This window comes from Bombina bombina, chromosome 3 (assembly GCF_027579735.1).
Source record: "Bombina bombina isolate aBomBom1 chromosome 3, aBomBom1.pri, whole genome shotgun sequence".
NCBI classification, from domain to species: domain Eukaryota; kingdom Metazoa; phylum Chordata; class Amphibia; order Anura; family Bombinatoridae; genus Bombina; species Bombina bombina.
In genome coordinates this window covers 1,248,016,664-1,248,041,998 of record NC_069501.1, presented here as the reverse complement: position 1 = coordinate 1,248,041,998, position 25,335 = coordinate 1,248,016,664, and the positions used below count along the sequence as shown (strand labels likewise).

At 40.5% G+C, this 25,335-nt stretch overlaps 1 protein-coding gene across 2 annotated transcripts in view; it reads left to right on the top strand.

Moving 5' to 3' along the window:
* The window catches only part of ARRB1 (arrestin beta 1), a 621,679-nt gene that overhangs the window by 486,476 nt on the left and 109,868 nt on the right, over positions 1–25,335 (top strand). For both annotated transcript variants that reach the window (XM_053708767.1, XM_053708768.1), the window contains exon 7: positions 9,894–9,961. In XM_053708767.1, coding sequence (XP_053564742.1) covers positions 9,894–9,961 — 68 coding nt within the window. The remainder of the gene's footprint in view (positions 1–9,893; positions 9,962–25,335) is intronic.

Sequence of the window (25,335 nt, the reverse complement as noted above, 5' to 3'; positions counted from 1 at the left end):
TTTAATTTAGGGGGGTGTTAGTGTTAGGGTTAGACTTAGCTTTAGGGGTTAATACATTTATTAGAATAGCGGTGAGCTCCAGTCGGCAGATTAGGGGTTAATAATTGAAGTTAGGTGTCGGTGATGTTAGGGAGGGCAGATTAGGGGTTAATACTATTTATTATAGGGTTAGTGAGGCGGATTAGGGGTTAATAACTTTATTATAGTAGCGCTCGGTCCGCTCGGCAGATTAGGGGTTAATAAATGTAGGCAGGTGGAGGCGACGTTGAGGGGGCAGATTAGGGGTTAATAAATATAATATAGGGGTCGGCGGTGTTAGGGGCAGCAGATTAGGGGTACATAAGGATAACGTAGGTGGCGGCGCTTTGCGGTCGGCAGATAAGGGGTTAATAAGTGTAGGTAGCTGGCGGCGACGTTGTGGGGGGCAGATTAGGGGTTAATAAATATAATATAGGGGTCGGCGGTGTTAGGGGCAGCAGATTAGGGGTACATAAGGATAACGTAGTTGGCGGTCGGCAGATTAGGGGTTAAAAAAATTTAATCGAGTTGCGGCGATGTGGAGGGACCTCGGTTTAGGGGTACATAGGTAGTTTATGGGTGTTAGTGTACTTTAGAGCACAGTAGTTAAGAGTTTTATAAACCGGTGTTAGCCCAGAAAGCTCTTAACTACTGACTTGTTTCCTGCGGCTGGAGTTTTGTCGATAGATTTCTAACGCTCACTTCAGACACGACTCTAAATACCGGAGTTAGAAAAATCTCATTGAAAAGATAGGATACGCAATTGACGTAAGGGGATCTGCGGTATGGAAAAGTCGCGGCTGTAAAGTGAGCGTTAGACCCTTTTTTGAGTGACTCCAAATACCGGAGGTAGCCTAAAACCAGCGTTAGGAGCCTCTAACGCTGGTTTTCACAGCTAACGCAAAACTCCAAATCTAGGCCTTAGTTAATAAGAGTTATAATATTTTGATGTATTTAATTTATATTTAAGTTAGGGGGGTGTTAGGGTTAGGGTTAGACTTAGGTTTAGGGGTTAATAATTTTATTTTAGTGGCGGCGATGTAGGGGGGGCAGGATAGGGGATTAAAAAATGTATTATAGGTGGCGACGGTATAGGGGGGCAGATTAGGGTTAATAAGTTTAATATAGGTGGCTGCTGGAGCCGGGAGCGGCGGTTTAGGGGTTAAACAATTTATTTAGTTGTGGAGGGGTCCGGGATTGGCAGGATAGGGGTTAAAATTTTTATTATAGGTGGCGACGGTATGGGGGGGCAGGATAGGGGTTACTAGGTATAATGTAGGTGGCGGTGGGCTCCGGGAGTGGCGGTTTAGGGGTTAATACATTTATTATAGTTGCGGCGGGGTCTACAATAAACCTGTAGAAAAGCTGAAGAGCAGCGAGATCGGATGAGTGATAACTATCACAGTTCGCTGCTCATCGCCCCGTACTTGGTGCGCGGCTTTTTGACAGCTTTTTTGATAACTTTGGCGAGATTTTCATGTCCGCGGCGGCGATGGTAGACAAGCTTAGGTGGGCGTATTGGGCCGGCAAAGGCAGGTAAGTAGACACGTTGATAACTAGAGGCCAAATGAGTGGTGCTAACAGTTGCACGTGAGTGAAAAGGGGTTTATAGCGATTAGCGTCTCTGCGCATGTTGGAAGTAGTGCTGTATTATGAGTTGAAAGTAAACGTGTTTGCTTTAGCACAATTTAATGTGTCAAGATAGTGAAACCTCAGCTCTGGTTAACTGTTAAGCAAGATAAAAAGTTGCACAAAAAACATCAAAGATGCATTTAAAAGTACAGTTTTACTCATAAGAACACTGTCTGATAAAACATATTAATAAAATAAATGCATAAAAAAGTTATAAGGGCTCAAAGATATGAGGTCTCAGGGAGGAAAAAGAGCTTTAAAATAGAGCTACATACGTATACATGTCTAGATATGTATATGTGTGTGTATATGTGTGTGTATATGTGTGTACATGTATTTATGTATTTATATGTGTGTGTATATGTGTGTACATGTATTTATGTATTTATATGTGTGTGTATATGTGTGTACATGTATTTATGTATTTATATGTGTGTGTATATGTGTGTACATGTGTTTATGTATTTATATGTGTATATGTATTACAGACATACAAATCCATAAATACATATATATAAAGTGGATATAAAACGTCTACACACCTCTGTTAAAATGTCAGGTTTCAGTGATGTAATCAAATGAGACAAAGATAAATCATTTCAGAACTTTTTCCACCTTTAATGCGACCTGTAAACTGTACAACTCAATTGAAAAACAAACTGAAATCTTTTAGGTGAAGGGAAGTAAAAAAAAAAAAAAAGAACTGATTAAACTAAATTAAACTAATATTTTGTTGAAGCACCTTTTGATTTTATTACAACACTCAGTCTTTTTGGGTATGAGTTTTTCAGCATGGCGCATCTTGACTCTTCTTTGCAAAAACACTCTAAATCTGTCAGATTGCGAGGGCATCTCCTGTGCACAGCCCTCTTCAGATCACCACACAGATTTTGAATTGGATTCAGGTCTGGGCTCTGGCTGGGCCATCGCAAAACTATAATCTTCTTCTGGTGAAGCCATTCCTTTGTTGAATTGGATGTATGCTTTGGGTCCTCTTCATGTTCAGCTTTCTAGCAGAAGCCTGAAGGTTTTGTGGCAATATTGTCTGGTATTTGGAACTGTTCATAATTCCCTCTACCTTGACTAAGGCCCCAGTTCCAGCTGAAGAGAAACAGCCCCAAAGCATGATGCTGCCCCCACAATGCTTCACTGTGGGTATGGTGATCTTTTGGTGCTGTGCAGTGTTGTTTTTGCGCCAAACATATCTTTTGGAATTATAGCCAAAAAGTTCAACTTTGATTTCATCAGACCAGAACACCTTTTGCAACTTGCTTTTGGGAGACTTCAGATGTGTTTTTGCAAAATTTTTCCGGGCTTGAATGTTTTTTTTTCATAAGAAAAGGCTTCTGTCTTGCCACTCTACCCCATGGCCCAGACATATGAAGAATACGGGAGATTGTTGTCACATGTACCACACAGCCAGTACTTGCCAGCTATTCCTGCAGCTCCTTTAATGTTGCTGTAGGCCTCTTGGCAGCCTCCCAGATCAGTTTTCTTCTCGTCTTGTGATCAATTTTGGAGGGACATCCAGTTCTTGGTAATGTCACTGTTGAACCATATTTTCTTCACTTGATGATGACTGTCTTCGCTGTGTTCCATGGTATATCTAATGCCTTGGAAATCCTTTTGTACCCTTCTCCTGACTGATACCTTATAACAATGAGATCCCTCTGATGCTTTGGAAGCTCTCTGCAGACCATGGCCTCTAGTTATGAGCGGACCTGATCCGCAATAAGCTTGCCGTATTCATCATTGCACCAGCAGCTCACAAGAGCTGCTGGTGCAACGCCGCCCCCTGCAGACTCACGGCCAATAGGCCGCCAGCAGGGGGGTGTCAATCAACCCAATCATACTCGATCGGGTTGTATTGTTGCGATGTCTGTCCGCCTGCTCAGAGCAGGTAGACAGGTTATGGAGCAGCGGTCTTTGTGACCGCTGCTTCATAACTGCTGTTTCTGGCGAGTCTGATGACTCGCCAGAAACACGGGGCATTAAGCTCCATACGGAGCTTGATACATATGCCCCCATGGCTTTTGCTGTAGGTTGCGACTAACAAAATGTCAGGAAAGACCTACTAGAACAGCTGAACTTTATTTGGGGTTAATCAGAGGCACTTTAAATGATGACAGGTGTGTACTGACTCCTATTTAACATGATTTTGAATGTGATTGCTTAATTCTGAACACAGCTACATCCCCAGTTATAAGAGGGTGTGCACACTTATGCAACCATATTATTTTATTTTTTTATTTTTACTTCCCTCCACCTAGAAGTTTTTAGTTTGTTTTGCAATTGAGTTGTACAGTTTATAGGTCGCATTAAAGGTGGAAAAAGTTCTGAAATTATTTATCTTTGTCTCATTTTTTTGCAATATTGCAATATTCCAAGTTTGGCTTTTTGCGCAAATCAGGTTAGTGCGTAAATTAAAACTTTTTGCTTTTAACTTGTAATGCAGGCTTCCCGACGCGCACAAAAAGTCGAAGTCTAGCAGGGATAAAGTGCAAATCTAGCCCAAACTTGCACTTCTGGACCATCTCAGCTCCAGATGGGTATACAACCAGTGATAAAAGCATACACAAGTATGCCTGCTTCTCATTTTCTCAACAACTGAACCTTAATCTAGAGTGGCATTACAGCACAGTTGTGAATTGGCAGTGGTTTTAATGCTCGTGGGATATTCCACTATCAGACCGAACTTGGCCAGTAGTCTTCTTATCCCGGCGTCGAATGATAGGGAATATGCCAGAGCAGAGCAAGTTCGCAATATGAGGTAGATGGCACTCACCACAGGCAGGGTAGTCTTCGTCAGCAACAGGCAGGGAATCAGAGCAGTCCAAGGGTAAACCACTAGAATGGTCAGGCAGGGTTTGGCAACTGTAAAGCAGTCCAAGGGTAAACCACTAGAATGGTCAGGCAGGCAGGGTTTTTCAATGGTAAAGCAGTCCAAGGGTAAACCACTAGAGTGGTCAGACAGGCAGGGTTTGGTAACAGAGAGGTAATCCAGAACAATAGGGGTTAATCAAGTAGAGTGGTCAGACAAGCAGGGATCAGCAGCAGTATATCAATCCAGCAATCAAGGGGTTAACAGGCAGAGTGGTCATACAAGCAGAGATCAGCAGCAGTATATCAATCCAGCAATTAAGGGGTTAACAGGCAGAGTGGTCAGACAAGCAGAGTTCAGCAGCTCTATATCAATCCAGCAATTTAGGGGTTAACAGACAGAGTGGTCAGACAAGCAGATTTCAGCAGCAGTATATCAATCCAGCAATATAGCAACAATAACACCCAGGAGAACAGAAAGTAGCACCTATACTTGGGCACAGGTGAATGTAAGTGAAGTACTTACATAGCTGCAAGGTTTGCACCCCAAGAGGAATCCAGACCAGCATCAGGAAGGAGGGAGCATGCATCATCGCCGTACGCAGACAGGAGCAGACTCCCCCTAGGCAATGAGCAGCAAGCGTTGTGTCTCTAGCAACAGCTACAGCGGCATGGCGCGACATAACCCCCTTCTCTAGGGTTCCCTCCCGGAACCAGAGTCGGCCTCAAAGGATGAGCAGCATGGAATTTGGAGACCAAAGATGGAGCATTCACATCACGGGCAGGAACGATCTGCCACAGAGTAACCCTTCCAATGTACCAGATACTGCAGTTGTCTGCGCCTGTATCTGGAGTCCAGGATCTTAGCAACCTTATATCCAGGGTCACCATGGACCAGGAGCGGAGGAGGAGGAGCCTTCTTGATGTAAGGCTTGAGTAGTGAGATATGGAAGACTGGGTGTATGCGCAATTTGTGACAGGGTTGACGTAGACGAATATGTCGAGTAGAGACACAAATACGTTCTTCTACTGAAATGGCATGTACAGAAGCTCTATGATGATCTGCAAACTTTTTATATCTAGAGACAGCTGAACATAGCTGAGAGCAAATACGTTGCTAATGAGTGGTGAGTTCAGTAACGTGTCGGCTTGCAGCAGGAACCCCAGTGGACTGAGCAGAAAGAGGGAAGACACAAGGTTGATACCCTCTTGCGGCTTGAAACAGAGAACATCGAAGAGAAAAGGGCAAATGAGTGTTTCTTGCCAGCTCATCTAGGGGTAACAACTCAGACCAGTTGGAGCGTTGACAAAGGCTCTATGGTAGGCTTCAAGACCCTGGTTTACTCTCTCAGTTAGTCCATTGGTCTGAGGATGGTAGCCAGAAAATAAGGAAACAGTGGTTCCAGTCAACTTACAAAAGGCTCTCCAAAAGGTAGAGATGAACTGTGGACCTCTGTCGGAAACAATATTCACAGGAATGCCATGAAGTCATACCACATACAAGAGAAAAAGAGACGATAATTCTTGGGCAGGGGTACAAAAAATTTTTAGGGGTACAAAATGGGCTAGTCTGGAAAAGCAATTCACCACAACCTAGATAACTGTATGGTGGTCAGAAGGAGGAAGGTCCACAATGAAATTCATTGTTATGTGAGTCCATGGTTGTTTGAGAATGGACAATGGTTGGAGCAAGCCAGGAGGCAAGGATTGGGGAGTTTTGTTGGCAGCACAAGTTGTGCAGGCTTTCACATAATCCTGAGTGTCAGACTTCATAGTAGGCCAACATACATGCTGGGAAAGATGCTTGAAAGTCCTTGTTAAACCAGGATGTCCTGAGAGTTTACTATCATGAGCCCAGGACAACACAGGAGTGCTTAGGTTCAAAAGATATCGTAAGCTACGGGAGCTTCAGGAGGTTTACTATACTGGGCACATTGCAGTCTTTGAAAAAGGGTGGTATTCTGTTGAGCAACTACAAAGGAGGGAGGTATGATGTGTTCAATAGGAGCTTCAGAGGAATCACTTGAGTGAGGAAACTGACGAGAAAGTGTGTCATCCTTTTTGTTTTTGGTTCCAGGAAGATAGGATACCACAAAGTTAAAACGGGAAAAGAACAAAGCCCACCTGACCTGTCGAAGATTCAGTCGATGAGCAGTCTCTAGGTAAGTCAGATTCTTCTGGTTGGTGAGAATCTGAATGGGATTTGTGGTGCCATCTAACCAATGATGCCATTCAGTCAAGGCTATCTTAATGGCTAAGAGTTCACTATTACCCACATTGTAATACCTTTCAGCAGGAGTAAAGCGTTTACAGAAAAAGGCTACAGGATGCGGCTTGGAGGTTAAAGGAACCCTTTGGGTTAAAACTGCTCCAGCCCCTATTTCGGAGGCATCAACCTCTAAAGTGAACTGTAGGCCAGGATCAGGATGGTGGTGCACAGGAGCAGAACAGAAGGCCTTTTTTAGACGAGTAAAGGCATATATGGCCTCAGGGGACCAATGTTTACAGTTTTTGTTCCATTTTGTCAGTTCCGTGAGAGGAGCGACTGTTTGAGAAAAGTTCTTTATAAACTTGCGGGAATAATTGGAGAACCCCAAGAATCTCTGTAACTTTAATGAAGTAGGTTGAGGCCATTCTAAAACTGTGGTGAGTTTAGCAGGATCCATGGCAAAACCTTCTTTCGAAATGACATAACCAAGGAACTGGATCTAAACTTGGTCAAACTCACATTTTTCTAGTTTGGCTACCAAGGAATTGTCTCTGAGACGTTGAAGTACCTGTCTCATGTGCTTATGATGCTCCTCCAGAGTGGAATAGAAAATAAGGATGTCATCCAAGTAGACAATGACAGTGCAATTGAGGAAGACATCGTTAACATACCTAGAAGACTGCAGGGATGTTACACAGCCCAAAGGGCATTACGAGATATTCATAATGCCCTGATCTAGTGTTTAAGGCGGTCTACCATTCGTGGCCTGGAAAGATACGGATCAGATTGTATGCCCCACCTAAGTCCAGCTTGGTGAAGAAGCGAGCATTCTGGAGTGAGTCATAGAGTTTGTTGATCAAAGGAATGGGATAGCGATTCTTGATAGTGATGTTGTTCAAGGCCCTGTAGTCGATGCAGGGTCTGAGCCCACCATCCTTCTTACTGACAAAAAAGAAGCCAGCAGGAGAGGAGGAAGGGCGAATCCCCGAATGCCATCCCAAGTGGTTTCAAGTGCCAAGGTGCGAAACTCGATGGGGAATTGTGCCACAGTTCTATTGCCCTGGCGGAGATCCAGGAGAGAAAATTCAGTAGCAGAGGTTCGGCCAGAAGTCCCAAAGACAGAAGATAATGCAGAAATGAATGCATCAGCATCATGCATGAGCGGAGCATTCTGTTCCAAAAGGGGAGAGACCCATACTAGGGCCTTGTCTTTCAGTAAGGAAATTATAAAGGTAACCCTTGATTGGTGAGAATGAAAGGTGCAAGGATCGTCACTGAATTGCAGCCTGCACTGGTTAAGAAAACCCCTGCAATCAGTGGTACCTTCTTATTTGTCAGGCAATGGTATCTAGGGATTGCTTCCAGAAACAGGGGAAGAAGCCGCAGTACTAGAAGCAGAGACTGGCGGTACAACAACAGGAGTGGTATTGCTTGCTGCAACTAGTGCAGAGAGTTGAACGGTTCTAGCCTCTAGTTTGTAATCAAGACTCTGCAACTGTGTGGTATGGGTTCCCAACATCTGTCCCTGAAGATAAACCGCTCTTGCTACCTCATTTGGATCCATGGCCCAAGTATAATGTAATGCTCGTGGGATATTCCACTATCAGACCGAACTTGGCCAGTAGTCTTCTTATCCCGGCGTCGAGCCGGAATGATAGGGAATATCCCAGAGCAGAGAAAGTTCACAAGATGAGGTAGGTGGCACTCACCACAGGCAGGGAAGTCTTCGGCGGCAACAGGCAAGGAATTAAAGCAGTCCAAGGGTAAACCACTAGAATGGTCAGGCAGGCAGGGTTTGGCAACAGAGAGGTAATCCAGGACAATAGGGGTTAATCAAACAGAGTGGTCCGACAAGCAGAGATCAGCAGCAGTATATCAATCCAGCAATCAAGGGGTTAACAGACAGAGCGGTCAGACAAGCAGAGTTCAGCAGCAGTACTGTGTATTAATCCAGCAATTTAGGGGTTAACAGAGTGGTCAGACAAGCAGAGTTCAGCAGCAGTATATCAATCCAGCAATTTAGGAGTTAACAGGCAGAGTGGTCAGACAAGCAGAGTCCAGCAGCAGTATATCAATCCAGCAATATAGCAACAATAACACCCAGGAGAACAGAAAGTAACACCAATACTTGGGCACAGGTGAATGTAAGTGAAGTACTTACATAGCTGCAGGGTTTGTGCCACAGGAGGAATCCAGACCGGCATCAGGAAGGAAGGAGCGTACGGCGATGATGTCACTGCCGCACACAGACTCCCCCCTAGGCAACGAGCAGCAAGCGCCGCGTCCCTAGCAACAGGTAAAGCGGTTATATGTTTAACCACGGCGCGACAGTGGTTAAACATATAGGTAAAGCCAAAAGAAAGGAATTTTTTTTTTTTTTTTTTTTTTTTTTTTTTTTTTAACTAATCAGAGCATTTAAAGTGTTCATTTAATCCTTTCCCTAACCTTGACCATAAACCTAAGCTTACCCAAGCTCTAATTATATGCACCATTTAGCTGAGTGGTAACCCTAGCTGTGACCTGGAGAGTATTAACGAAATGTATGGACTATCCATCCCATATGTTTATTTCTTTGTTTGAAATAACTGGTTTTGCTCATTGTTCTTGAGAAAATTCCTATTCAAATTGTCTGAAGGTACAGGTAGAGCAAACCCATCTATCTTATCTACCTCTATAGGCCAATAGTTAGGTATTCAAATGTAAATTATGGGTGGGAGTTCATTGAGCAAAACCATCTGGGAGGTTGATTTATCTTGCTGCCTGTTTACAGAATACTGCAATATTGATATTTTCAGTAAACATTTTAATACACTTCAGCAGGAAAATGGGTCATTGGGAGGTCTCAAGTCACATGTTATGTGGTGGATTCAGCAGTCAAACACAACTTTTTGAAATGACAAAATAAAGGTAAAGGAGCAGGAAAAAAATGGGCCTTTGGGAACACATTAAAGGGGAGAACATTTCACAGTACAATATCCCTTTAACATTAACAATATCACTAATTGTAAATCTAATCCTATTACCCAACAAAAAAACCTGTCCTGTTTCTAATCCTAGCTCTTTTTATAACCCTATGCATTATTTTAAATGGCATTTTGAATGCACTTGAATGCAAAATACAGTTTCCGTGGCGATATTCAATCCATGGAGCATCATTATTCTGTAGCAAAACACATTATTCTATCTCTTTATATCTGTATCTCTTCTTTCCTAGGCTTGTGGTGTGGATTATGAAGTAAAAGCTTTCTGTGCTGAAAATCTGGAAGAAAAAATTCATAAAAGGTAACTCTGGGTTATATACTGAAAGCAAAATGTGTCTTGGTCATTTCACCTCATTTAATGCCTTTATTTTTCATGTAACTTTTTAAATACATTGCTGGGTTCTGCTTTTATTTGTGAATATGTTTGGGGGTTAAAAATATCAAAGATACTGCTGTGAGCTTCTGACCCCAGTTTTGTGGGCATGTCCCTTATTAAAGGGGTAGCTAGACACATTTATGATGTTATAGCATCTTACATTAGGGGTGCGGTGCTGGGAATTGAGATGTATAATCTATTAAAGGGGAGTTTGTGGACTTGCATCTAATGTGGAATTTTTTGGGGGGTATAATGTAAAAAGTATGAGGCACTTTTTGTTATTTGTTGATATCATTTATTTACCAGGTAACTGGATACAAATGTTTGATGTGAAGTATTTTTTGGAGGGTTTGCAGTTCTTTTAAAGGGGATGTTGTGGTTGTTTTTGATCATATACCTCATTAAACCAGTTGAGTACTTGCCTCTGATACAAGGCATGCTGTTGTGGTGATGTAACTCATTAAAGGGACATGAAACACAAATGTTTTCTTTCATGTTTCCTATAGAGCATGCAATTTTAAGACACTTTTAAATTCACTTCTATTTTCAAATGTGCTTCGTTCTCTTGGTATCCCTTGTTGAAAAAGAATACACAAATATCATACACTAGTGGGAGCTAGCTACTGATTGGTGCCTGCACACATTTGCCTCTTGTGATTGGCTGACTAGATGTGTTCATCTTGCTGCCAGTAGTGCAATGCTGTTCCTTCAGCAAAGGATAAGAAAAGAATGAAGCAAAGTTGATAATATAAGTTAATTGAAAACTTGGATACATTTGTATGTTCTATCCGAATCATGAAATTTTTTGGGGGGGTTTCCTGTCCCTTTGGGGATATTTATCAAGCTGTCAACTGCAAATACGCTGGAATTCTGCAGCGTAATTATGGCGAGCTTGATTCGACCTAGTTATCAAAGCCTACAGACCGGCAAAATTTGAAATCTGTGACATAACATATGATCCGCCGGTCTCAATCCGACACAGATCGATGCTTACGTCATTACAGATGTTCCGAATAAACATTTGGCACTATTTGACATTTTTTCAACGTTATCAAATAGTTAACAGGTCCGCTTGGGGCTATTCAGGCCCAGCGTACCTGGTTTTCAATCCGCCACCCTGGAGGCCGCGGATGCCATAGGAATCAATGGGAGTCTGAAAGCAGCGAAAGCTTATGTTCGATGCTGCCAGATATCCCATTTATATGGTAGAATACCAGTTACGTTTACACCTAACACCCTAACATAAACCCCAAGTCTAAACAACCCTAATCTGCCGCCCAACATCGCCGCAACCTAAACAAAATTATTAACCCCTATTCCACAGCTCCCGGACCCTGCCGCCACCTAAATAAATATATTAAGCCCTATTCTGCCGTTTCCGGGCCTGCCGCAACCTAAATAAACGTATAAACCCCTAAACCTCTGGCCTCGAACATCACTACCATTAAATAAACCTATTATCCCTAAACCACCAGCCCCCACATCGCCATAAACTTAATTAAGATATTAAACCCTAAACCTAACAACCTGCTAATTTTACATTAAAATTACAACATCCCTATCTTATAATAAATGAAAACTTACCTTTAGAATTAAAATAAACTATATTAAACTATTAATTAACCTACCCTAACTATTATACTACAATTACATTAAACTCACAATTAAATTAACTATATTTCATATTAAAAAACCCTAATCCTACTAAATTTTTTAAATCTACTATTAAAAATTACTAAGTTACAAAAACTCCACTAAGTTACAAAAAAGAACAAACCATAGTATCAAAAATAAAAATGAATTACACCTAATCTAATAGCCCTATCAAAATAAAAAAGCCCCCCAAAATGAAAAAAAACCCCTAGCCTACAATAAACTACCAATGGCCCTTAAAAGGGCCTTTTGCAGGGCATTGCCCCAAAGAAATCAGCTCTTTTACCTGTAAAAAAAAAAAAAAATACAAACACCTCCCAACAGTAAAACCCACCACCCACCCAAGCAACCCCCCGAAATAAAAAGCCTATCTAAAAAACCTAAGCTCCCCATTGCCCTGAAAAGGGCATTTATATGGGCATTGCCCTTAAAAGGGCATTTAGCTCTTTTACCTGCCCAGACCCTAATCTAAAAATAAAACCCACCCAAAAAAACCTTAAATAAACCTAACACTTACCCCCGACGATCCACTTACAGTTTTTGAAGTTCCGCTTGAAGGATCCAGCCGGCAAGAATTCTTCATCCGGGCAGCAAAAAGTCTTCATTCAGACGGCCTCTTCTATAGTCATCCATCCGGCGAAGTCTTCATCCATGCAGCCTCTTCTATCTTTATCCATCTGGCGCGGAGCGGGTCCATCCTGAAGACATCCCCCGCGGAGCTCCTCTTCAATACGGTCACCGCTGTAAACTGGAACTTGAATGCAAGTGACGTCATCCAAGATGGCGTCCCTTGCATTCCTATTGGGAGTGTTTTTTTTTTTTGTAATTTAGTCATAGTAGATTTAAATAATTTGAGTAGGGTTAGGGTTTTTTAATATGTAATATAGTTAATTTAATTGGTAGTTTAATGTAATAGTAGTATAATAGTTAGAGTAGGTTTAATATAGTTTATTTTAATTCTAAAGGTAAGTTTTAATTTATTTTAAGATAGGGATGTTGTAATTTTAATGTAAAGTTAGCTGGTTGTTAGGTTTAAGGGTTAATAGCTTAATTTAGTTTATGGTGAAATGGGGGCTGGCGGTCTAGGGGTGAATAGGTTTAGTTAATGGTAGTGATGTGGGAGGTTTAGGGGTTAATACGTTTATTTAGGTGGCGGCGGGGTCCGGGAGCAGCGGGATAGGGGTTAATATGTTTATTTAGGTGGCGGTTGGGTCCGGGAGCGGCGGAATAGGGTTTAATACATTTATTTAGGTGGCGGCGGGGTCCGAGAGCGGCGGGATAGGGGTTAATACATTTATTTAGGTGATGGTGTAATCCAGGAGTGGGGGAATAGGGGTTAATACATTTATTTAGGTGGCGACGGGGTCCGGTAGTGGAGGAATAGGGTTAAATACATTTATTTAGGTGGCGGCAGGGTCCGGGAGCGGTGGAATAGGGGTTAATACATTTATTTAGGTGGTGGCGGGTCCGGGAGTGGCGGGATAGGGGTTAATAACTTTATTAAAGTTGCGGCAGGGTCCGGGAGCGGCGGGATAGGGGTTAAACATTTTAGTATAGTTGCAGCGTTTAGTGACAGGGTATAAATAAAGTTGGGAAAATGCCGAATAGCAGCGAGATCGATGACTGCTAGTTTACAACAGTCCGATGCTCATCACCCCGTACTTGGTGCGCTGCTTTTTGCCGGCTTTTTTAATAAATATGAAGATCGTATTCAGGTCCGCAGCCACGTTGTTAGGCGAGCGTATTGTTGCCGGCGAATTCAGCATAGTTGAGGCTTTGATAAATATCCCCCTTTAAATCAATTGCTTGGAACATGCTTTGGTATAAGGACTTTTGGGGCATTTAACTCATTAAATATTTTGCTGGTTACATGTTGCTGAGGTCTCGTGTTTTTGGTATGCATTTTTAACACACATACCACGGGTTTGCTTGTGAAGTCTCAAGACATGTCATACATTTGACCCTGTCCATTTTACCCGCCCATTAATTCTACAAACCTTCCTCTTAACAAAAGTTATTAAACCTCATAAAATGAAACACTTTTTTTTAAATTAAAACCATACTCTGATAACCAGAGATCTGCATTCGACAAATGCTAATTCATCTGAATACACGAACAGCCAAATACATTACCGTAAAATAAATGATTACTTGAAAAAACTGATTTGTTCATTTGTTTGTGTCTTTTGGCACCAAAAAAATTTCAGGAATTGGGGAAAGAGTTGCGTTGGTTTGGGTAAAGGGACATTAAACACTAAGGCCTAAATTATGAGTGGAGAGAAAAATTGCGTTTTCACAATCGCAATATTTGTGCTCCACTCAGTAATACCAGCACACACAAATGCGTTTGCATTGCCTGGATGCCTTGTGCTCAGGAGAGAGCACTACCATAGACTCCAATGGAAACCTTATACTGATGGCGTGAGACACGGCAAAGAACCTAGCGCAGTGAAGAGGGTAAATCGTGCAGAGTTGGGCAGCAAATTAAAAATATAAATGTATATGACACAAATAAGACTTTAATCCACTCTCTAATCATTTCCCGCCTTGACTATTGCAACTCCATCCTCTCCCCATCCATAATAAATGCCTCTGCTAGGCTGATCTTCCTTACACGTCGCTCCTCATCTGCTGCACCTCTCTGCCAGTCCCTTCACTGGCTTCTTATAACCTCCAGAATAAAACATAAAATCCTGACTCTAACTTTTAAAGCTCTCAGTAACACTGCTCCACCCTATATCTCCGACCTAGTCTCCAGATACTCGCCCTCCTTTCAGTCTGCTCATGACCTCCTTCTCTCCTCCTCTCTTGTTACCTCTGTATTCAGCATTGCACCAGCAACTCACAAGAGCTGCTGGTGCAACGCCGCCCCCTGAAGACTTGCGGCCAATGGGCTGCCAGCAGGGGGGTGTCAATCAACCCGATCATACTCGATTGGGTTGATTTCCGGCGATGTCTGTCCGCCTGCCTAGAGCAGGCGGACAGGGTTATAGAGAAGCGATCTTTAGACCGCTGCTTCATAACTGCTGTTTCTGGCGAGTCTGAAGACTCACCAGAAACACGGGCCCTCAAGCTCCTTTCGGAGCTTGATAGATAGGCCCCATTGAGTCTTGTGATTTCATTAACCCCTACATTTGCTGATGCTCATGTCTCTTAAAATGCTAAAATTATTTATCTTAGTAACACAAGACTAATTTGTATCACTGTCTTAAAGGACCAGTAGAAATGCATAATCAGCATGTGCATAATAAAAAATGCAATAGCGCTTAGTCTGAATTTTAAATGAGCAGTAGATTTTTTTCCTGACAAATTAAAAAAATGTCCTTCCATTTGTCACCTGTATCATCTTATAGCCATCAGCCAATCACACTCATTCACGTATAGACTGTGAACATTTGCACATGCTCAGTAGTAGCTGGGCGCCTCAGAAAGTGTGCTTATAGAAAGACTATGCACAATTTAAGCAGGCTACGTATTTTTTAAATGGGACAAGACTTAGCCAAACACAGGAGGAAAGGGATTTGGGAGTAGTAATAGATAACAAGCTAAAGATGGGTGCACAATGCAGGGCAGCGGCTTCAAAGGCTAATAAGATACTAGCATGTATTATAAGAGGCATTGATTCAAGGGAGGAAAGCATAATTCTGTCATTATATAAAGCCCTGGTAAGACCTCACCTTGAGTTTGGAGTGCAGTTCTGGGGACCAATTGCTAAAAAAGATATTGCAGAACTAGAAAAAGTTCAGAGAAGGGCCACAAAGCTAATAAGGGGATTGGAGAAATTAACCTATGAGGAGAGGATAGCCAAACTGGGTCTGTTTTCTTTAGAAAAAAGGCGCTTGAGAGGTGACATGATTACTTTATATAAATATATTCAAGGCCCATATACAGAGATGGCAGAAGCTCTGTTTATTCCAAGAAAATTGTTTCTGACAAGAGGTCATAATTTAAGGTTGGAGGAAAGGAGATTTAATCTCCTGCAACGGAAACGTTTTTTCACTGTAAGAGCAATAAAATTGTGGAACTCATTACCAAAGGAGTTAGTGAATGCCAATACCATAGATACATTTAAAAATAGTCTGGATAAATTTCTGTATATAAACAAAATTCATGGATATGATTGCTAGTATTAAATGGGTCACATTTTAATGGGGTTATTTAAGCTTAACTGGAGCTTTTTGTAAATATTTTAGATTTGTATAGGTTGAACTCGATGGACTTCAGTCTTTTTTCAACCTTATCTACTATATTACTATGTAATTTAATAACGGAAATAAATTGGAAAATCTTTTAAAACTGCATGTTCTTTCTAAATCATAAAAGTTTCATTTTAACTTTCGAGTCCCTTTAAGGGTCACTACAACTACATAATGTAAATTCATGCACATCGGATGTTGAATCTGTTTGAAGTTTGATGTATATAATAACACTGTCAAGATTCCAATAATTACCCCTTTGCAGACTGATTTCCAGTAAGTAAGGAAGATTATTTTTAACATTGAATTACATGGTAAAGAGGTTTCTAAACCACATAGGTCAGACAATTTGCACTAATGCCAGTCACCGCTATTAATGAGTTTGTGTTCATAAGGCACCTCTTTTTCACCTTTTCATTAAATAGAGAGCTATTCCCTTCTTGTTTCTGGGTCACTGGTGCTGTTTATCAAAATTGATTTAAACGGAATGTCAAGCGGTGAGAGTATAGTGCAGCATTTGTAGTTATTATGTGGCAATGCATTCTGGATGTTTACCAATATGTGTTCAATTATACATTCATAAAATAATGCAATACAAAATAACTGAAATGAAAAAATAGTGTGTGATACAGTTAAAGAGTCATATATAAAATATAACATTATATATACAGTATATATATATATGTGTGTGTGTGTATAATATATATATATAAATATATATAAATGTATATATATACACCGGAGCCCCACCAATGTCACATTGAAGGAAAGAAAAATTAATTTGTTATTGTGCTGTAATACATTGTGAGCATGACATATCAAATATAACTATTTTGTGCACACGTGCTAATCAGTAAGGCGTATGCACGAAATAAGTGTCCCAAACAATGCAGTTACATTGTGCACACATACAAATTATTTTGTGCGCATAATCTAACTGTATAATAAGGGACCCAGTCTCCTCCTCAGTTCCGCTGTGCAATATGTTGCCTCCCTAGTGAAATATGAACAAAGAACCTTGTATATCATCCTGGGCAGCAGTGCGCAATACCTAGATATCATCACGTTGGTTTACCATATTCTCAACAGGATTTTTCTTCATCCCCAGCCATATCCTCAACTGGCATTCCTGTCACTGACAGGTTGGTATTACACACTCATGTTGTTGGTACTCGCGCCTAAGGGAGAAGGAGACTGGGGCCCGCATTATACAGTTATATTGTGCGCACTAAGGGCTAGTGCAAGAGATATTAACGCTTCACTGTAATATTAGCAGACAATAACGGTCGCTGGTATAACAAGTAAATCATTATGTGAATGCGAGCTTGCCTTTGCATTGCTAGGAAGCATTGCACTCACGAGAGCGCTTTCTATAGGCTCCTATGGGAGCCTCATTCTGATGCCGACAGACAGCATCAGAACCTCACGCAGCGAAGGGGAGGACTTGTGCAGCGTCGGGCAGCATTTTTACACATATATATATATATATATATATATATATGTATGTGTTGATATGTGTATATACATACATTAACACAAATATATACATATATATTTACTGGGAAGACACAGTTCCCAAAGACCGCTATGTAAAGGCACTTTTCAGTGCTGTTTTTTTCCATCACACTCCCACCAACTTTAAAGCCCCAAAACTGCCTAATGCAGTTATTTTTTATTTTAAAAAAAATGCTACATTTTATTAAAATAAAAAACTATTATGCCCTCTATTTTGTACTGCTCGTAGTAGCAATAGCCAGCCACTTGTAAGGGTTGGTTAATTATCGCACACCCTCGAACCCCGTTTGCAGGTGCAGGATAGTTTAGCGCTCCACTTTTAGTCTAGCCCTAAAAAGTTAATTCGTGTACACAATGTAACTGTATTGTTTGGGACACCTATTTTGTGTGCATGCCTTACTGATTAGCGCATGTGCATGAAAAGGTTAAATTGTGGACACGTTTTATGTCATGCTCATAATGTATTATAAGTGTGGTAATGATTTTCCAAATATTTTTTATCCATACACCAGCAGGGCTCAGTAATAAATATATTATTCAGCCCTTTACCCAAGCAGTTTGGAGAAAGGGTTTTCTACCTGTGTGTTTGTATGTATATATATATATAATCCCAAAGGATACAGCGTATCTATTTAATAAATTGCTGTCAGCTGAGGAGTTCAATACACATCACATTACAGTCCTGCAAGTACAAAGCTGACTATAGTTGTACATATTACAATAAAAGTATTTGACAAAAAAAAAAAGGAAATTCACACAACATTTCTTCTATTAAACATACAAAATAAAGGTGCACTTAGTAGGCATAAAATAGCTATCGGCTAGATTTAGAGTTTTGTTGGTAAAGACCCGTGTAGCTAACGCCGCTTTTTTTCCCAACGCACCCTTAAGACAACGCTGGTATTGAGAGTTGTCTGAGGGGCTGCGTTAGGCTCCAAAAAGGGTGCGTTGAGCCTAATGTACCGCCACTTCAGCCCTCAATGCCAGCGTTGCCTACGGTAGCGGTAAGCATCTAAAACGTGCTCATGCACGATTCCCCCATAGGAAACCATGGAAAAAAGAAGTGTTCAGCTCCCAACGCAGCCCCATTGTTTCCTATGGGGAAACACTCTCTAAGTCTGCACCTAACACCCTAACATGAACCCTGAGTCTAAACACCCCTAATCTTATACTCATTAACCCCTAATCTGCCACCCCTGCTATTGTTGACACCTGCATTATATTATTAACACCTAATCTGCCGCTCCGTACACCGCCGCAACCTACATTATACCTATGTACCCCTAATCTGCTGCCCCTTACACCGCCGAACCCTATATTATATTTATTAACCCCTAATCTGCCCCCCCCAACGTCGCCACTACCTTACCTACACTTATTAACCCCTAATCTGCCGACCGGACCTCGCTGCTATTCTAATAAAGTTATTAACCCCTAAACCGCCGCACTCCCGCCTCGCAAACCCTATAATAAATAGTATTAACCCCTAATCTGCCCTCCCTAACATCACCGCCACCTAACTTCAAGTATTAACCCCTAATCTGCCGACCGGAGCTCACCGCTATTCTAATAAATGTATTAACCCCTAAAGCTAAGTCTAACCCTAACCCTAACACCCCCCTAAATTAAATATAATTTAAATCTAACGAAATAAATTAAATATTATTAACTAAAATATTCCTATTTAAATGTAAATACTTACCTGTAAAATAAACCCTAATATAGCTACAATATAACGAATAATTATATTGTAGCTATTTTAGGATTTATATTTATTTTACAGGCAACTTTGTATTTATTTTAACTAGGTACAATAGCTATTAAATAGTTATTTACTATTTAATAGCTACCTAGTTAAAATAATTACAAAATTATCTGTAAAATAAATCCTAACCTAAGTTACAATTAAACCTAACACTACACTATCAATAAATAAATTAAATCAATTAACTACAAGTAGCTACAATTACCTACAATTAAATAAACTAAACTAAATTACAAACACAAACACTAAATTACAAAAAATAAAAAAAAGATTACAAGAATTTTAAGCTAATTACACCTACTCTAAGCCCCCTAATAAAATAACAAAGCCCCCCAATATAATAACGGTCCCTACCCTATTCTAAATTAAAAAGTAAACAGCTCTTTTGCCTGTAAAAAAAAACACAATACCACCCCCCAACATTACAACCCACATACCCCTACTCTAACCCAAACCCCCCTTAAATAAACCTAACACTACCTCCTTGAAGATCTCCCTACCTTGAGTCGTGTTCACCCAGCCGGGCACCGATGGACCAAAAGAGGACATCCGGAGCGGCAGAAGTCTTCATCCTATCCGGGCAGAAGAGGACATCCGGACCGGCAGACATCTTCATCCAAGCGGCATCTTCTATCTTCATCCATCCGACGAGGAGTGGCTTCATCTTCAAGACCTCCGGCGCGGAACATCCTCTTCCTTCCGACAACTACCGACGAATGAAGGTTCCTTTAAGGGACGTCATCCAAGATGGCGTCCCTCAAATTCCGATTGCCTTATAGGATTCTATCAGCCAATCAGAATTAAGGTAGGAAAAATCTGATTGGCTGATTGAATCAGCCAATCAGATTCAAGTTCAATCAGATTGGCTGATCCAATCATCCAATCAGATTGAGCTCGCTTTCTATTGGCTGTTCCGTCTTGGATGACGTCCCTTAAAGGAACCTTCATTTGTCGGTAGTCGTCGGAAGGAAGAGGATGTTCCGCGCCGGAGGTCTTGAAGATGGAGCCGCTCCTCGTCGGATGGATGAAGATAGAAGATGCCGCTTGGATGAAGATGTTTGCCGGTCCAGATGTCCTCTTCTGCCCGGATAGGATGAAGACTTCTGCCGCTCCGGATGTCCTCTTTTGGTCCATCAGTGCCCGGCTGTGTGAACACGACTCAAGGTAGGGAGATCTTCAGGGGGGTAGTGTTAGGTTTATTTAAGGGGGGTTTGGGTTAGAGTAGGGGTATGTGGGTGGTGGGTTGTAATGTTGGGGGGTGGTATTGTGTTTTTCTTTACAGGAAAAAAGAGCTGTTTACTTTGGGGCATGCCCCGCAAAAAGCCCTTTTAAGGGCTGGTAAAAGAGCTGGTTACTTTATAATTTAGAATAGGGTAGGGACGTTTATTATTTTGGGGGGCTTTGTTATTTTATTAGGGGGCTTAGAGTAGGTGTAATTAGCTTAAAATTCTTGAAATCTTTTTTTATTTTCTGTAATCTAGTGTTTGTTTTTGTAATTTAGTTTAGTTTGTTTAATTGTAGGTAATTGTAGGTACTTCTAGTTAATTTATTTAATTTAATTTATTTATTGATAGTGTAGTGTTAGGTTTAATTGTAACTTAGGTTAGGATTTATTTTACAGGTAATTTTGTAATTATTTTAACTAGGTAGCTATTAAATAGTAAATAACTATTTAACCCTTTAAGGACACAGCTTTCAGTTTGCTCAATTGATTTATGACGGAAAAATTCCGTCATATGTCCTTAAGAGGTTAATAGCTATTGTACCTAGTTAAAATAAATACAAAGTTGCCTGTAAAATAAATATAAATCCTAAAATAGCTACGATATAATTATACGTTATATTGTAGCTATATTAGGGTTTATTTTACAGGTAAGTATTTAGATTTAAATAGGAATACTTTAGTTAATAATATTTAATTTATTTTGTTAGATTAAAATTATATTTAATTTAGGGGCGTGTTAGGGTTAGGGTTAGACTTAGCTTTAGGGGTTAATACATTTATTATAGTAGCGGCGAGGTCCGGTCGGCAGATTAGGGGTTAATACTTGAAGTTAGGTGGCAGCGATGTTAGGGAGGGCAGATTATGGGTTAATACTATTTATTATAGGGTTTGCGAGGCGGGAGTGCGGCGGTTTAGGGGTTAACAACTTTATTAGAGTAGCGGTGAGGTCCGGTCGGTAGATTAGGGGTTAATAAGTGTAGGTAAGGTAGCGGCAACGTTGGGGGGGGGCAGATTAGGGGTTAATAAATATAATATAGGGGTCGGCGATGTTAGGGGCAGCAGATTAGGGGTTCATAGGGATAATGTAGGTGGCGGCGGTGTGCGGTCGGCAGATTAGGGGTTACATTTTTTTACTATAGTGGCGGCGATGTGGTGGGGCCTCGGTTTAGGGGTACATAGGTAGTTTATGGGTGTTAGTGTACTTTAGAGCACAGTAGTTAAGAGCTTTATAAACCGGCGTTAGCCCAGAAAGCTCTTAACTACTGACTTTTTTCTGCGGCTGGAGTCTTGTCGGTAGAGGCTCTACTGCTCACTTCAGCCAATACCAGCGTTAGGCAGATCCCATTGAAAAGATAGGATACACAATTGACGTAAGGGGATCTGCGGTATGGAAAAATCGCGGCTTGAAAGTGTGCGTTAGACCCTTACCTACACGACTCTAAATACCATCGGCCGACCAAAAGCAGCGTTAGGACCCCTTAACGCTGCTTTTGACGGCTAACGCAGCACTCTAAATCTAACCGTTTGCTTGTGTACAGAAAATTAAATCTAGCAGAAAGTCCATTTAACAGCACTGACGCCCACAAGTGCACTTGAGAATTAGATTGGCAAATACAATATAGAAAAACAGACAGTTTAATTTGCTATTTTCAACTCTTCTATTTTTTCCCGGTGAATATTTCTAATTTTCTCTGATATGATCCAGCTTATACAAAGGCATTATACTATAAATCACTATGGGCCATATTGCAATTTGAGTGTAATAATATGAGTGGCATAAAGAGTAAATATCACTGCAGTGCAATCTACAGTGCTTGCATGTTTTCTCTGGTCCATTGTTAATATTTATCATGCGTAGTATAGTGCACACTACACTATTCATGTTACAGAGTGCATAATTTCCATACATTTCTATGAGGGCACAAGTTCTTTGCTATACCTCTTCCATTTTGGTTTAATTGCTACTCAACTCACACACACTCATACACACTAACAAACACACAAACTAACGAATATACACACTATTAAAAATACATACTACACACACTAGCAAACACACACTAACAAACATACACACCAACAAACACACACACTAACAAGCATACACACTACACACACTAACAAACACACACACACACTACTCACACCAACAAACACACTCACTACACACACTAATAAACATACACACTACACACACTAACAAACATACACACTATACACACTAACAAACACGCTATCAAACTTACACACTAACAAAAAGACACACTAGTACACACACAAAACACACTCATACACACTAACAAACACACGCACTAACAAACATACACACTACACACAGTAATAAACACACACTAACAAACATACACACAACACACACTAACAAACACACACTAACAAACATACACATTACACACACTAACAAACACACGCTATCAAACTTACACACTAACAAAAAAGACACTAGCACACACACACACAAAAACACACTCATACACACTAACAAACACATGCACTAACAAACATACACACTATACACAGTAACAAACACACACTAACAAACATACACACAACACACACTAACAAACACGCTATCAAACTTACACACTATAAAAAAGACACACTAGCACACACACACAAAACACACTCATACACACTAACAAACACACGCACTAACAAACATACACACTACACACAGTAACAAACATACACACAACACACACTAACAAACACACACACTAACAAACATACACATTACACACACTAACAAACACACGCTATCAAACTTACACACTAAAAAAAAAGACACTAGCACACACACACAAAAACACACTCATACACACTAACAAACACATGCACTAACAAACATACACACTACACACAGTAACAAACACACACTAACAAACATACACACAACACACACTAACAAACACGCTATCAAACTTACACACTATCAAAAAGACACACTAGCACACACACACAAAACACACTCATACACACTAACAAACACACGCACTAACAAACATACACACTACACACAGTAACAAACATACACACAACACACACTAACAAACACACACACTAACAAACACACGCTATCAAACTTACACACTAACAAAAAAGACACACTAGCACACACACACAAAAACACACTCATACACACTAACAAACACATGCACTAACAAACATACACACTACACACAGTAACAAACACACACTAACAAACATACACATTACACACACTAACAGGCACACACACTAACAAATATATACACACACTAAAAAACATACACGCTATCAAACACACACACTATCAAACACACACACTGACAAACACACACACACACACTAACAAACACACACACACACACTATCAAACACACACACTAACAAACACACACACTACACACACTAACACACACACTAACAAACACTTACAATACACATGCTAACATACACACTAACAAACACACTACACACACTAACACACTAACAAACATACACACTATCAAACACATGCACTACAAACACTAACACACATGCTATCAAACACACACACTAACAAATACACACACTACAAACACTAACACACACATACACACTACACACACACTAACAAACATACATGCTATCAAACATACAAACTACACACACTAGCAAACACACACACTAACAAACATACACACTACACGCACTAACAAAAACACACATGCAATCAAACGCACACACTAGCAAACACACACACTACACACACTAACACACCCACACAAACTAAGAAACACACACACTATCAAACACACACACTAACAAACACACACTAACAAACACACACACTACACACACTAACACACACTAAAAAACATACACACTACACACACTAACAAACACACACACTAACAAACATACATACACTAACAAACACACACACTATCAAACATACACACTATCAAATACACACTATCAAACACACACACTAACACACACACACTAACAAACACTCACACTATCAAACACACACACTACACACACAAACACACACACTAAACACACTAACAAACACACACTCTATCAAACATACACACTAACAAACACACAAACACTAACAAACAGACACCCTAGCACACACACACACACTAATACAAATACACACTCATACACACTAACAAACACACACACTAACAAACATACACACAGTAACAAACACACACTATCAAACATACACACTAACAAAAAGACACACTAGCACACACACAAAAACACACTCATACACACTAACAAACATACACACTACACACACTAACAAACACACACAATAACAAACATACACACTACACACACTAACAGACACACAAACTAACAAACATACACACACACTAACAAACACACACACACTATCAAACATACACACCGCACACACTAACAAACACACACGCTATCAAACATACACACTAACAAACACACACTATCAAACACACACTACACACACTAACAAACACTCACACTACACACACTAACAAACACTCACACTACACACACTAACAAACATACACACTATCAAACACACACTACACACTAAAACACACAAACGCTATCAAACACACACAGTAACACAACACTAAAAAATACACACACTAACACACACATACACACACACTAACAAACACACAAACACTAAGAAACACACACACTAAGAAACACACACACTAACAAACATACACACTACACACACTAACAAACACACACACACTAACAAACATACATACACTAACAAACACACACTAACAAACACTCACACTACACACATTAACACACACACTAACAAACAGACACACTATCAAACACACACACTACACACACTAACACACACACACTAACAAACATACGCAATACACACTAACAAACACACATGCTATCAAATATACACACTAGCAAACATACACACACACAC